Source organism: Mastigoproctus giganteus, chromosome 6 (assembly GCF_048544385.1).
Source record: "Mastigoproctus giganteus isolate SK-2022 chromosome 6, ASM4854438v1, whole genome shotgun sequence".
NCBI lineage: Eukaryota > Metazoa > Arthropoda > Arachnida > Uropygi > Thelyphonidae > Mastigoproctus > Mastigoproctus giganteus.
The window spans coordinates 32,582,574-32,595,092 of record NC_143580.1 but is presented as its reverse complement, the minus strand read 5'-3'; the positions used below and the strand labels follow the sequence as shown (position 1 = coordinate 32,595,092).

The following is a 12,519-nucleotide window of genomic DNA, read 5'->3' as shown; positions in this document are numbered from 1 at the left end:
AGATATATGTTACTGCTGTTTGCTACCGTTGTATTTGAGCTTGTTGGTTAGTAAAGTGAAAAAAAAAAAAAAAAAAAAATTCCAAAATTGATAACGGGAGTATAGATGGAGTCTACTGTACAGGGCTGTTTTTTATTTCAGTTATTGTTGCTACTGTCTGCAGTTTTGCTCAACAAATACATGTATATAGTTCAGCTTCCGGCTAAAATAATGAATCAGTGAATTCGTACTTGAATGTTCCGTGTGATGTATTTACAAACGTGATGGAACCATTTAGTAGTCACGGATTTCAACTTCAGACAGAGTATAGTGTTAAAGAATTTCATGTACAACTTATTTTTCTTAGGAAAAAGGCCTTGAGATCTGGAATTAGTCTTGAAGAAATAAGGGAACTTATTTGTAAAAACAGATCTAAATGGAAAATGTTACCAAAAAAAGTCGTCAAGAGGAAATGGTGCTCATTCGTATTAGGTAGCGATTTCATTTCTTGTTTATGTTTGTTCGTGCTTGTTGTTTCAGTATTTCTTCAGAATGAAGATATTCACACTGCACGTTGTATAATTGAAAACAATTACGTTGTGATGGAAATTGCTAGACCGCTGACAAGTTGCAATATATGTAAAGGTGTTCGCAGTGCCATGATCCTAGAGAATGTTACTAAAGACTTGTTTTCGAAATATGCATATTTAGGGCGCCCACTTTTAGTTAAAGGTGCCATAGATAACTGGACTGCATTGAAAACTTTTAATTTTTATTTCTTTAAGAAGCTGTATAATGATACAAGTGGTGCTTATAGAAGTGTTGAAGAGGAGTGCCAGTTTTTTCCATTTAAAACCGATTTTCTCCACCTCCACGAAGTATTTAATATGCCAAATGAGAGGGCTAATATGAGCACCTCAGGTGCCAAATCATGGTATATTGGATGGTAAGAATTGTTTAAAGCAATCAAGAGTATATAGATTTTTTTTAATAAAAAAAAATGCAGTTATCATCCTGAGTCAGCTTTATGCATTTAATATTGCATTCTGCTAATTTTAATCACTGTGAATGCTATATATTAATCCCCATATTCAGTACTAGTTCAAGACAGTTGTAATGATAAATATACATGTTAGAATATGTCTCCTGTAGCCATGCTTTTATTGATTAGCACAGGGATTGCCAACTTTTCAGAGATGGCATACCAGCTTCACTCTGCTGGAGAAAAATCAGGTGCCCCATTCACTCTGTTACCCTTGCTGAATTTTTGAAAGTAGAGGTGTGTATTGTGTAAGGAAATTTCCCTGTATGTGTAAAGAAACTACTTGTTGTTTTTTTTTTTATTTTTTTATTTTTAATGGATATATTTAAAGTGGGGGATTCCAAAATGCATTTAGAATTCCACATTGAAATAATCGGAACATGGCTTCACCTGTGTGCATTTATGGTCATTTTCACAGCAGCACATTGTTGGTACAATTAAGTGAAATACTCTCATGGTGCTATTTGTGCCAAGAGATAATTTCACAATATATCATTTACTACCATTTTCTTTAACCTTCTGTTGGTCATACCCTTAAATGGATAACATCTGTTTGCATAGTGCTTGTCAGTCATCAGTTTTTTATTATAAATATTTAAATTTTATAGTTTTTTTGTTGAATTCAAAATAGTGTTTTGTTAATTAGAATTTATATAATTTATTCCAATTTTGTTATTTGAAATTTCTTGTCATGTTTTCTGGCTAATATCTCCAGTTGCCTGCAATTCATCGAATAATTCCCTCCCCCAATTTCAGGTGTTTTATCTGGCAAATTACTTCCCCCACTCATGAAAGAAAAAAATTTCCAAAAACTGCACATGCCAGGTAAAAACACCCACATTTTAATAAGCTGTTGATACAGATACATTACCCAATTCATATTGCCACTTACTCTTCGCAGTGGGTGGGTGGCAAATTATGGTTGCTGGATGATCACTTTTTATATACTTTAGCTAAAAAAACATTGCTTATATGCCATCTGTCAGATACCATTTTGTAGCTTGTAAATAAAAACAAAAACAGAAAATAATGTACCTTACCATCATTAGAAAATATTGGTGGGGGGAAAATGTACGAGAAGATTTAATTTTTTTTCCCAAAATTTAAAAAACAAAAAGTGGCCTCGCAGATACCAAGTGAATATTGAAGGGTTAATAACAAGTTTTAAACTTGCAATTAATTAATTTTTCAACTGTTTAAAATTCCCGCACTTTTATAATGGCTTATTTATTAATTGCACATCAGTTGTACAATATTTTTGTGAAAGCAATTACACAAATACTTATGAGAGGTCTATGAGACTACAGTTAAATTTCTTACCTCACTTATTAGTGTTAGCAAAATGATATAAGGAAGCAAACTTTGCTAATAAGTGAGGTGAGAAATTTAATTTTCTGACAGGCCACTTTTAAATTTTTTTTTTTTTTAACTTTTGGAAAAAAAAATTAAATCCTATGCACGTTTTGTGGAAAATTTCCACGTATCTGCAACTGGCCAACGATTTACATGTTTGCTGCTGGGATGCAAACTTCCATCAATGTGAATCACAATTTTTGTGCCTTAATGCAAATTTGTATACATTCATTTGTGGCCAGTAAATGAGTGCTGTAAAAGGAAAGGCACATGAAATGAACAACTGTTTGATTGCAGCATTCTAATTGAACCATGGCCTGTTCACACTATAAAAGAGCACTATAAAAGCTGCCTACTTGGTTCATAGTTTTATATGTTCTGTTTGATGTGTTGATAGTTTGATATGTTTATGTTGAAGTTACTTTATCCAGTTTGGTATTTTCCACAAGAAAAGGTAAAATTTTTTGAAGATTTTGCTTGTTGAATTTTAATTCTATAGTTTGTGAAAAATAAAACATCCTTAGTGTGTGTATGTTGGTAAAATTTTGTGTAAAATGTGTTTCCTATAAAATTTTACCCTAAAGGGTGTTATAAGTGATCCACAGCCTGGGACATCAGGAGTGAAAAAGAACAGGGATGTACAGCACATTGACATTGATGAAATTTAATCAGCTTTTTATAATATGTCATCTGATACAGAAATAGAATTCTATTCAAGTGGTGTGGATTCTGAATCTCTTTCAAATACATCTGTTGATGATTTAACATCACAGATGCTGGTGTTACATAGAGTGGTGGTTCTTCACAGATGAAATCCTTTCCATTTACTAAAAAGCAGAGCCTGCTTGTTCCAGATTCACAGAATACCCAAGGCTCACAAGTGGAAGTGAATGTATTAAATTCTCTCACTCACTCACTCAAGAATAGTGATATCATTAGAATTTAATTTACTCAACCCTTTTTAAAGCTTTAAATATCTCACTTAGGTCTCCGTGCAGAAAGCGTCTAGTTTCCAGAAAACAAATATTTCCTTTATAACAATACAATATTTCTGTAGCTAAACTTTTTTTTTTTTTGTTTGTTTCTTTCTCTGCACATTGTGAAACAGATATAATGTAAAAAAATATGGAGGTCCTAAAGTCTCGAAACTTTATTAGACAGTTGGACCAGACAACTTGAGTAGTCAACACCCGCTAATTTTCGTAAAGTCGGACAAATGCTAATAATTTATTGTAATTTTTCCTTGTAGTGGATCTGCGATCTCATTATGGATTTAAGATGAACTTTGTGGATTTTTTTCAAAAAGGATAGTATAGGCTATTTTTGGAATATTAAATTTTTGAAATATTATAATTTTAAGGCAGAAGAATTCTCTTACCTGGCACTTTCTTCATGAATGGCTGCAAACATTGTGTTGTTTGGCATTTGAATATGAAACAACACAAGGGTGAGAATGGCAACAAGAAAAAGGCTCCATTGGAGAACAGACCATTGCCAAGTTGTGATCTGAGGTGCCTAGTGGACCCACCTCGAGTCTACTTAGAAAGGTTGATTGTGAGAAAAATGTTAAGCATGTTTGCTGTGTGGTTAGGATTGTCTGGTATTCTACTAGGTAAATGAACAATCTGTGTAAGATCATTGATAATTGCAAGAGCCTCAACATCTTGACCAGCCGAGTCCATGTGACTAGAAAATGGAAGTCAGCTGTAGTTGTGAATATTAAAATCATCAAGAAAAATTTCCTCAATGTTAGGAAAGTTGGACTGGAGAAAGTCCAGTTTCAAAGATAGCAAGTCAGAGTTCCAAGTGATTAGTGGAGCTGGGAGAATGATAGAGGCAAAAGATGAATTTCACAGAATGTGGTTGAAAAGAGGAGGTTCCAAATGATTGTCTTTGATAGGGAATATCAGAACGGACATATGCACAAGTGCCACCTTTGAAGTGAAAAGATTCATACAGTCCAAATAATTTGGACAACTGAGATGAGCAGTGGTTGATTCAGCTCATAACTGAGATTCTGTCAGAAAAAGTGCATGGGGTTTGGAAAACTGTAAGTGGAAACGGACATTGAGATTAGAACTGAGACCATGTTATATTTTTGAAATGAATGAGGAAGTGTTTGAGAGGTTTAGACCTTTTCTCAGATAAGTTTGCTCTATTAAGTTAACAATTCGTGATGTATTCAGTAGTAAGAAAAGGTGGGGAGGACATGCTGTATGAAGCAATGAAATTTTTTGGACACTATGTACAAATGGCAAGAATATACCTAGCTCCTTGACATACTGTGGCATTGAGAATGCCCTTTGCATATACGCTACTCGAACTCCCTCCATTCACTATCTGGCAGAGTAGATACATCGACTAGCTGATCTGGAAGCATTCTATAGAGTTGCCAGTAGTTTTGGACTGGTGGACTGTCTAGTTGCCGGCCTGTGAACATCCTTTTTGAGCTGTACCCTTGAAATGTAAAGAAGATTGGATCTCACCATGATGTCCATTATAACCTCAAAAGACATCAATCATACTACATGATGAAAGAGATGGGTTGTCAGAGCTTTGCTCTGGAGACTAAACATGGATTCTGCCACTTCAAGCCACCACTAAGTAAAGTGGTGGTATTGCAGCGGTTGATGAGAGTCATCTACCACATAGTATTGCCTGGTAACACAGAGGGGTGGCGTGTGTGTGTGTGTGCATGCATGCATGCGCGCGCGTGTGTGTGTAGCACACCTCGACCCGTGCTTATGTTGGTTCGCACGTAGGTACTGTATTTATGACTTGCTCAAGGGTTAGTAGCAGTCCCACCATTGTGAAGGTGCAAGCAGAAGATTTGGCTATCACAGACTGACCAGACTTACTTCACTTGAGTGTCACTGGATTATTTGAGGTAGTGCAGTAACAGGCAACTCATTGTGAAGGCATTCACAATATGAGATGTAACAAAAATGATGCCATTTCACTTACTTTGGTGATTTACTATAAATTAAAATGATGGCTTTGCACTAACTTATTCATGTAGGAAACTATTTTAAATGAGGGCACCACAGTTTTTAAAAAATGCATGGAACTTCAGAGAAACCTAATGAGACCGGAGAAAAGGAGCTATAAAAGCAGGATAGTACTATAAGCAGGAGTGTTATAATGGATGTTTACTGTATATGCTTTGAAGGTTCTTTCAGTGCAGTATCAGCAAATTGTCTGTGTATGTACTGATTCTCTTGAAACTCATAATTTTTGTACATCTACCATGTAACTGACACACACTAGGGAAAGAAAGAATAAGATGTTCAAACATATCTACATCCTTCCTAAAATGAGGGTCTCAGATAACTTATGCAAGGATGATCTCCTCCTTTTCCCTGCTGGTAAAATTCCTGTATATTGTTTACAGTACCCCATGAGCTATCCTTGCCGCCTGTCTGCACTTCTCAGAGAACTTCAAACCGTATAATTACCCCTCTCTTTTTCTTTCTCCATCTTGAGTGTTATAGTATTCTGCGGTTACTGCTTTCCATATTTAGCACCTTGTTTCAATATTTAACCTCAGTTGCCGCTTCTCGGTCCATCTGGCTAATTTATCTTTTGTTGACATCATACTGTGACTTCTGTCGTCAACCACTCTGCTGACCTTTGTATCATCTGCAAATTTAGACAATAAGTTTGATGTACCTTCATTGGTATAGTTAATAAATATAAAAAAAAAAAAAAAAAAACAGTAAGGGGGCAGCACTGAACCTTGAGGGACTCCACTAATAACATTAGTCCAAGAACAGTACTGCCCATTAATAGCCACTCTGTTCTTCTGCCACTCAACTTTTTCCTTAGCAGTAACTTTCTCCTAATATCACATTGCTCCAATTTCTGTAACAGTCTTCCATGACAGTATCAAAAGCTTTACTGAAATCTAAGTGCATGATGTCAAAATTATTTTATGCATCACAACAGCTAATCAGGTTTGTCAGACAGAATCCTCCCCCCTCTTCCCATAACAAACCCATGCTGTGGTTTCCATATAATAAATTTCCTCTAAAGATGATCTTGCAATATTTCTTTAATCAGACTGTTATTTTCGCCTGAACAGTAATCAAGCTTACAGTTCTGTAATGACTTTCTCCCCCCCCCTTTAATCCCATTTTATTAATTGGGAGACATTTGTATCTCCAATCTCTGGGTACTCCCCTGAGTTCAAGGAAGGGTCCTTGAGGCTGTCATAGACATTCTCTCAGGTATGCTAGACAAGCTGTGCTTGCTACCTTGGAGTCTAAATCGCTGATGGAACTGATATTCAGGTGACACTCAAGTCAAGTGACCCAATTTCGGCAAAGTCTGGATGGTCTGTGACAGCTATAGCCTCTGCTTGCACCTTCATGATGGTGGGACTGTTAGTAATCCTGGGTATAACCTCCATGCGCAAGGACACTATGGGTGACTGTCCAGGTGTGAACCAATGTAAGCAGGGGTCGAGGTGTTGCACCCACATCACACTGAGGAATGCCGCCCCTCTGTGTTACCAGGCAATACTAGGTGGTAGATGACTCTCATCAACCGGTGCAATACTACCACTTTGCTTATTGGAGGCATAAAGTGGTGGAACCCATGTTTAGTCTCCAGAGCTAAGTTCTGGTCAACCCCCCCCCATCCCTTCTATCATGCAGTATGATTGCTGTCTTTTGAGGTTATGATGAAAACCGTGGCGAGATCCAAACTTCTTTACATTTCGACGTACGGCTCCAAAAACGGAGGCCTGCTGCTGATTAGTGCACCGGAACGAACCTATTGGTAACTCTCTAGGAGGCTTCTGAATCACCTAATGTATAATCTTGCTGCCTCTACTCTGCCAGATAGTGACTGGAGGGAGTCAGAGTAGTGTGTATGCGGGGGGGGGGGGAGCATTGTTGAAGCCACGTTATGTCAAGGATCTGGGTATATTCTTACCATGTGTATACCATATACAAAAATTTCATTACTTCATGCAGCATGCCCCACCCACACTTTTTCTTACTATTAAATACACCACGAATTTTCAAACTAATAGAGCAAACTTATCTGTGAAAAGATCTAAACCTCCCAAACACTTCCTAGTTCATTTCACAAATAATGTGGTCTCAGTTCTAATCTCAATGATGTCCATTTCTACTTAGTTTGCCAAACCCCTGACTCTGTCTCACAAACTTACTGTTTCTGCTGCATGCCTTTTCTACAGATACTTCCATGGGCACTGTTATTCTGAATTGGCTTCTATAATTCCCGCTCCCTCTCTTTCAAAACAGTCTGAACGTGCGTCACCATCAGCAACATCTATTTACTGTCCACCTTCAAACTCACAGAACCAACTTTTCATTTTCCTTGTTTATTCATTCAGCTGCTGTTTTCTGCAACAATCTACCTTCGTACGTATTTCCTGAAAGTTACAGTCTACAGAAGTTCAAGTCTGAAGTCAACAAATATCTTGTTTTTTTTTTTGTTAGTTGTTGGCGCATCGGCTTCTGTGGCCATAATGCACCGCCCAAAGTTTTTGCATTTTCTACTCAGATCCAAGCCCGTATCAGGATTCAAAACCGTGACCTTTGGGTTGCCAGGCAGGCACTTTACCCATCCGGCTAGCCCGGTCGGCAAATATCTTCTTTCATCTTCTCAGCCTCCAACCCATGCACGTTACTAAGTACTATAGGTTCTAATACCTGTCATCCTGTGAGGGCCATCAGCCAGCCTTGTAGTCTCCAACACCTTGTTTTTTGGCATGCAAATCATCCTCTGACAAACACTTGTAAGACATAATGTACTGTAGTGCAATATGGTTTTGGTTACTGATGTGCCAAAATCCCAGCAACTACCACTTGATAATATTGACATAAATGGCCCTGTGAAGTTGGCACTGATATTAGTAACACTTCTGTTGATTTTTTTACTTCTTGTTTACTTTCTTTTGTTTTTGCATTGGGTAAAATTACAAATACTTAATATTTTATAATTTATTGACTACTTCACTTTCATTAAAACTTTAAATCTCTTGATTGGCAATTGTATACTGTTGATTGTCTTTACAAAGAGCATGGCCAATACCAGAGTCACTAAGGAATATTGGCACCCTTCTGAACTGAAGATTTATTTAATTTTCTTTAACAATCAGAAAATATAAAATGAATTTTTTTAATGTACATAAAAGACTTGTTTTTTTTTAAATTTTCACTTGTTTAATTTTTTGAGTTTTTTTTTTTTTTTTTCAATGCTGAAATAGTTTGCACCTCCCTCAGTTAAGCTTCATGGTTTCCTGGGGAGGGTGTTAGCCTCCTGTTTTAAAAGCATTGGTCTAGATACTGCCTGTTCTAAATTTTCTCTGGGTGTTTCATAATTTGCTACCTATAGGTGGTCAAAGTGACCTACTTTAATTATAAAATAAAGTGCAATGTATAAAGTATTTCAAAAATATAAAAAACCTTTGGATTGCTTCCTCCCATTATATCATTATTTGTAGGAAAAATTACTTCTGCTGAACACAGTGTGCATAAATTCTGAGATTAACAGTATTTAAACTTTGGATACATTGGTTTGCCATGCAGTTGATGAAAAAATTTCTAGAGGTATGTAAAATAGGTGGAAAGTTCAAACTTCTAAAATAACATAAAATTAAAATACAGTAATAATAACCTTTTTATTTTCAAGTAAAGCCAAAACATCAGTTCATATTTATGTGGATTTGTTGGGGTTGGGGGGAGTGGACCTGGCTTGTGGCTGTCAGTTCAACCTTCCTTTATAGTAATGCTTGAATCTTTAAACATACCTCCATTTATATATTTGGGTAAACTACATGACTAAAAGTATTTGGAGACACACACAAAAGTAGTTTTAAAAAGAGCTTTTAATGTGGGACAGCCTCAACCTTCCTGGGTATACATTTTGCCAACTTCTGGTAGATATTAGTTGAGTGTCTCCATTCCTCCTGCAAAGTAGCTACCAGAGCTGGTTTGGAGATTGGCCATTTTAGTCCCAGCTAATGGAGCACCCCAATTCATCCCACATGTGTTTGCTGAAGTTTAGGCTCCAAGTCAGCTAGTCAAATTTTTCTGTGTCATTGCAAGACTGGTTCACAAACCAGTCTTGTATTGACCCTTTTTTTTATATGATATGGAATGCTGTGTTTGTACTTATAGGGCCTGTTACCATTTGGCAGGTAGTGTAATTGTCCATAACTTACAGGGTCATGAACTTCAATTTCAAACATGATTTCCTATTTATATGGATTTTCAGGCACTGCTCCTGTTGTGGATTGCAAATTACCTGGAAAATGCTACTCAAAGGTAGCATTTTCTAGGTAATCTCCTTATATATCATGCTTAAGGTATGAAGCTAAAGGGGATTTTTTTTGTCGTAAAAATAAGTTATTTTATCTATTCATAGGAGCAACTGTAATCCAGACATAGCTGATGTTCTACGAATGCATTATTCACGACCATATTTTTTGCCAGATGATTCGGAATCAAGTGCCATAGATTGGATATTTATGGGATATGCTGGTCATGGAGCTAGCATGCATGTAAGTTTAATATAAAGTTACCCTTAAAAGGGTTTCAAATTTTAAATAATAGTGTTTGTGTAGAATCTAATAGTCTATTCCCGACATACATAAGAGATACATTCCAGGACTTCTTATGTAAGTTGAGTTTTATGTAACTCGAGAATGCCTAATAAAATATTGCTACTATATCCCTGATATGCCAAAATTACAAAAACCATATAATATCCTCAGAAGAATGAAGAAAAATAGTTAAATACCATAACAATTAAGAACTTTATCTGGGGACAGCGGGGAAGTAGTACTGTTACTTATTCTCTTGGGTGGCACCATGATAACAGTCAAAGTGAAATTTTCTGTAAAGAACCTCACAGGGTTAAGTTACAAGAGATGCTGTCACACCTTACGACATGTGAATGAAGTGCACACTAAACATGCAGAATGGTAGGACAACGTGAATTTGAACTTCTCCACAATAACTCAACATGTGTAACATATATTACATACACAATGTAAACAAAGGCCCTCACTTCGCTCCCAAACAAAACTGAGTATGAGAGTGAAAATAAAAACTTATACTTATTGTCCCTTCATTTGAATTCAATGTTAAAAATGATACACAAAGTACTTTACGATTTTACCAAAAAAATTTACGTAAGTTCGAAGTTACATAAGTCGAGGAATAACTGTACAGAGAATATAAACTTTTTTGCTTTAAAGCAAAGTTTATTTAATGAGTTGTAAGGCTGCCTAATCTAACTTACACTAAATATGATATTGTTTTGAATATTGAAAATACTGCTGGATGATTGTTTTCTACAGCAACACGTTAGAGACTAATCAGAGAGTAATACTCTTGATCTGGTTATCAGTAGTGATTATTCATGCATTAAGAATTTGCAGGTAAAGGAACCACTCGGTAGCAGCGATCACAGTGTATTGATGTGGGATTTACTTAAAGATATTACTACCATTAGGGGTAAAGGGAAGGGTTTTTGCTTCCATAAAGGTGACTATAGTGGTCTCAGACAGTTTTTAAGTTGTATACAGTGGGACCAATTGATGATGTTACTGGCAGCAAATTCTAAATGGGAAGCAGTCAAGGAAGTAATCGTGGAAATTTACTGTGGAAGTTTTTCATACCGATTAAGAAATACTGTTCAAGAATTAGGCCTAAATGTATGTCAGATGAACTAATAAGACTCGTGGCAGAGAAAAAAAATGCATGGGATGCATATAAATTATCAGGCAACACAGAAGCCTATGATAGTTATAAGCTAGTCTGCAATCAAGTCACAAAGGAAGTTAGGCAAGTGAAGGTAGATTACAAGAAATCTTTGAATGCTAAAAGATGCTAAGAAAAACAGCAAGGACTTCTACAAGGTGTGACAAAGTTTCGAAAATAATTTTGTTTCCTTAAAAATGGCCACACTCTAAACCGTTATATCCACCCACTGTGTAGCCTGATCCACCCCTCTACCTGCATGCAAAAGGTAAACATCGTCAGTCATTTCAGTCATTGTAAAGTTGGTTTGTGTAAAGTCATGTTTCTGTTACGGGAAAAATGGAACGCAATTTAGAGCAAAGAAACCTTGTGATAAAATTTTTGGTGAAAAGTGGCAAATTGTCAACAGATATTTATGAAAAGTTGACCAGAGTTTATGGAAATGATACCAGGTCGAAACCACATGTTTTCAATTGGGCAAAACAGTTTCGAGAAGGATGTGAATTCGTTGAAGGTGCTGAGCGTTCATGGCATCCTTCCACAACTCGACATGACGAAAACATTGTTTGTTTGCATGATCTTGTTCGAAGCAATAGGCAGTTAACCACAAGAATGATTGCCGAAAAACTAAACATTAATCGGGAAAGCGTTAGATTAATTTTGACGGAAAATTTGTTAATGAGGAAAGTGTGTGCAAAGCTGGTACCGAAAAACCTCTCATGAGCAGAAAGAAAGTTGGTTGCGACATTCTCAGGAGATGTTGGAAAGCATTGAAGATGTTCCAGATTTGCTTTCTTGCGTGATTACAGGGGATGAAAGCTGAGTATTTTCTTACGACCCCGAAACAAAAAGGGAATGGAAGGGAGCTTCCTCGCCAAGACCCAAAAAAAGTGAGAATGTCAAAGTGAAAAGGAATCGTCCACAAAGAGTTCGTTCCACCTAATGAAACTATCAATCGAAAATTTTACCTTTAAGTTTTGGAAAGGCTTTGCAAGTGAGTTAACTGGGTTCAACCTGAAATTGCTTCGTCGTGGATTTTGCATCATGACAATGCTTCCGCACATTCACCATTGTAGTGAAAAAGTTTTTAACTTCAAAATCTATCACAACATTGCAGCACCATCTGTATTCGACTGATTTGTCTCCTTCCTTGTAACTTTTTATTTCCTTGACTAAAAGGAGTCATGAAAAGAATGCATTATCAGTCAGTTTCTGAAATTCAGAGTAATGTAACACGGGTGTTAAAACAGATACCAGAAATGTTACGATCGATGTGCTGGAATGTGTGTGTACAGTCAGAAGGGGACCACATTGAAAGCGATGGCCTCACATCTGTATAATTTTCAAAATAAAATTTTTAAATGAATTATTCTTGAAACTTTATTGGCACACCTCGTATAAACTCTA

The 12,519-nt window shown here is 36.5% G+C and overlaps 1 protein-coding gene across 1 annotated transcript in view; it reads left to right on the top strand.

Moving 5' to 3' along the window:
• Positions 1-263: 263 nt before the first annotated feature.
• The window catches only part of LOC150084138 (uncharacterized), a 31,691-nt gene continuing 19,435 nt past the window's right edge, over positions 264-12,519 (top strand). Inside the window, exons 1-2 of the mRNA XM_090376130.1 lie at positions 264-925; positions 9,773-9,908. Of these exons, the coding sequence (XP_090232256.1) occupies positions 264-925; positions 9,773-9,908 (798 nt within the window). The remainder of the gene's footprint in view (positions 926-9,772; positions 9,909-12,519) is intronic.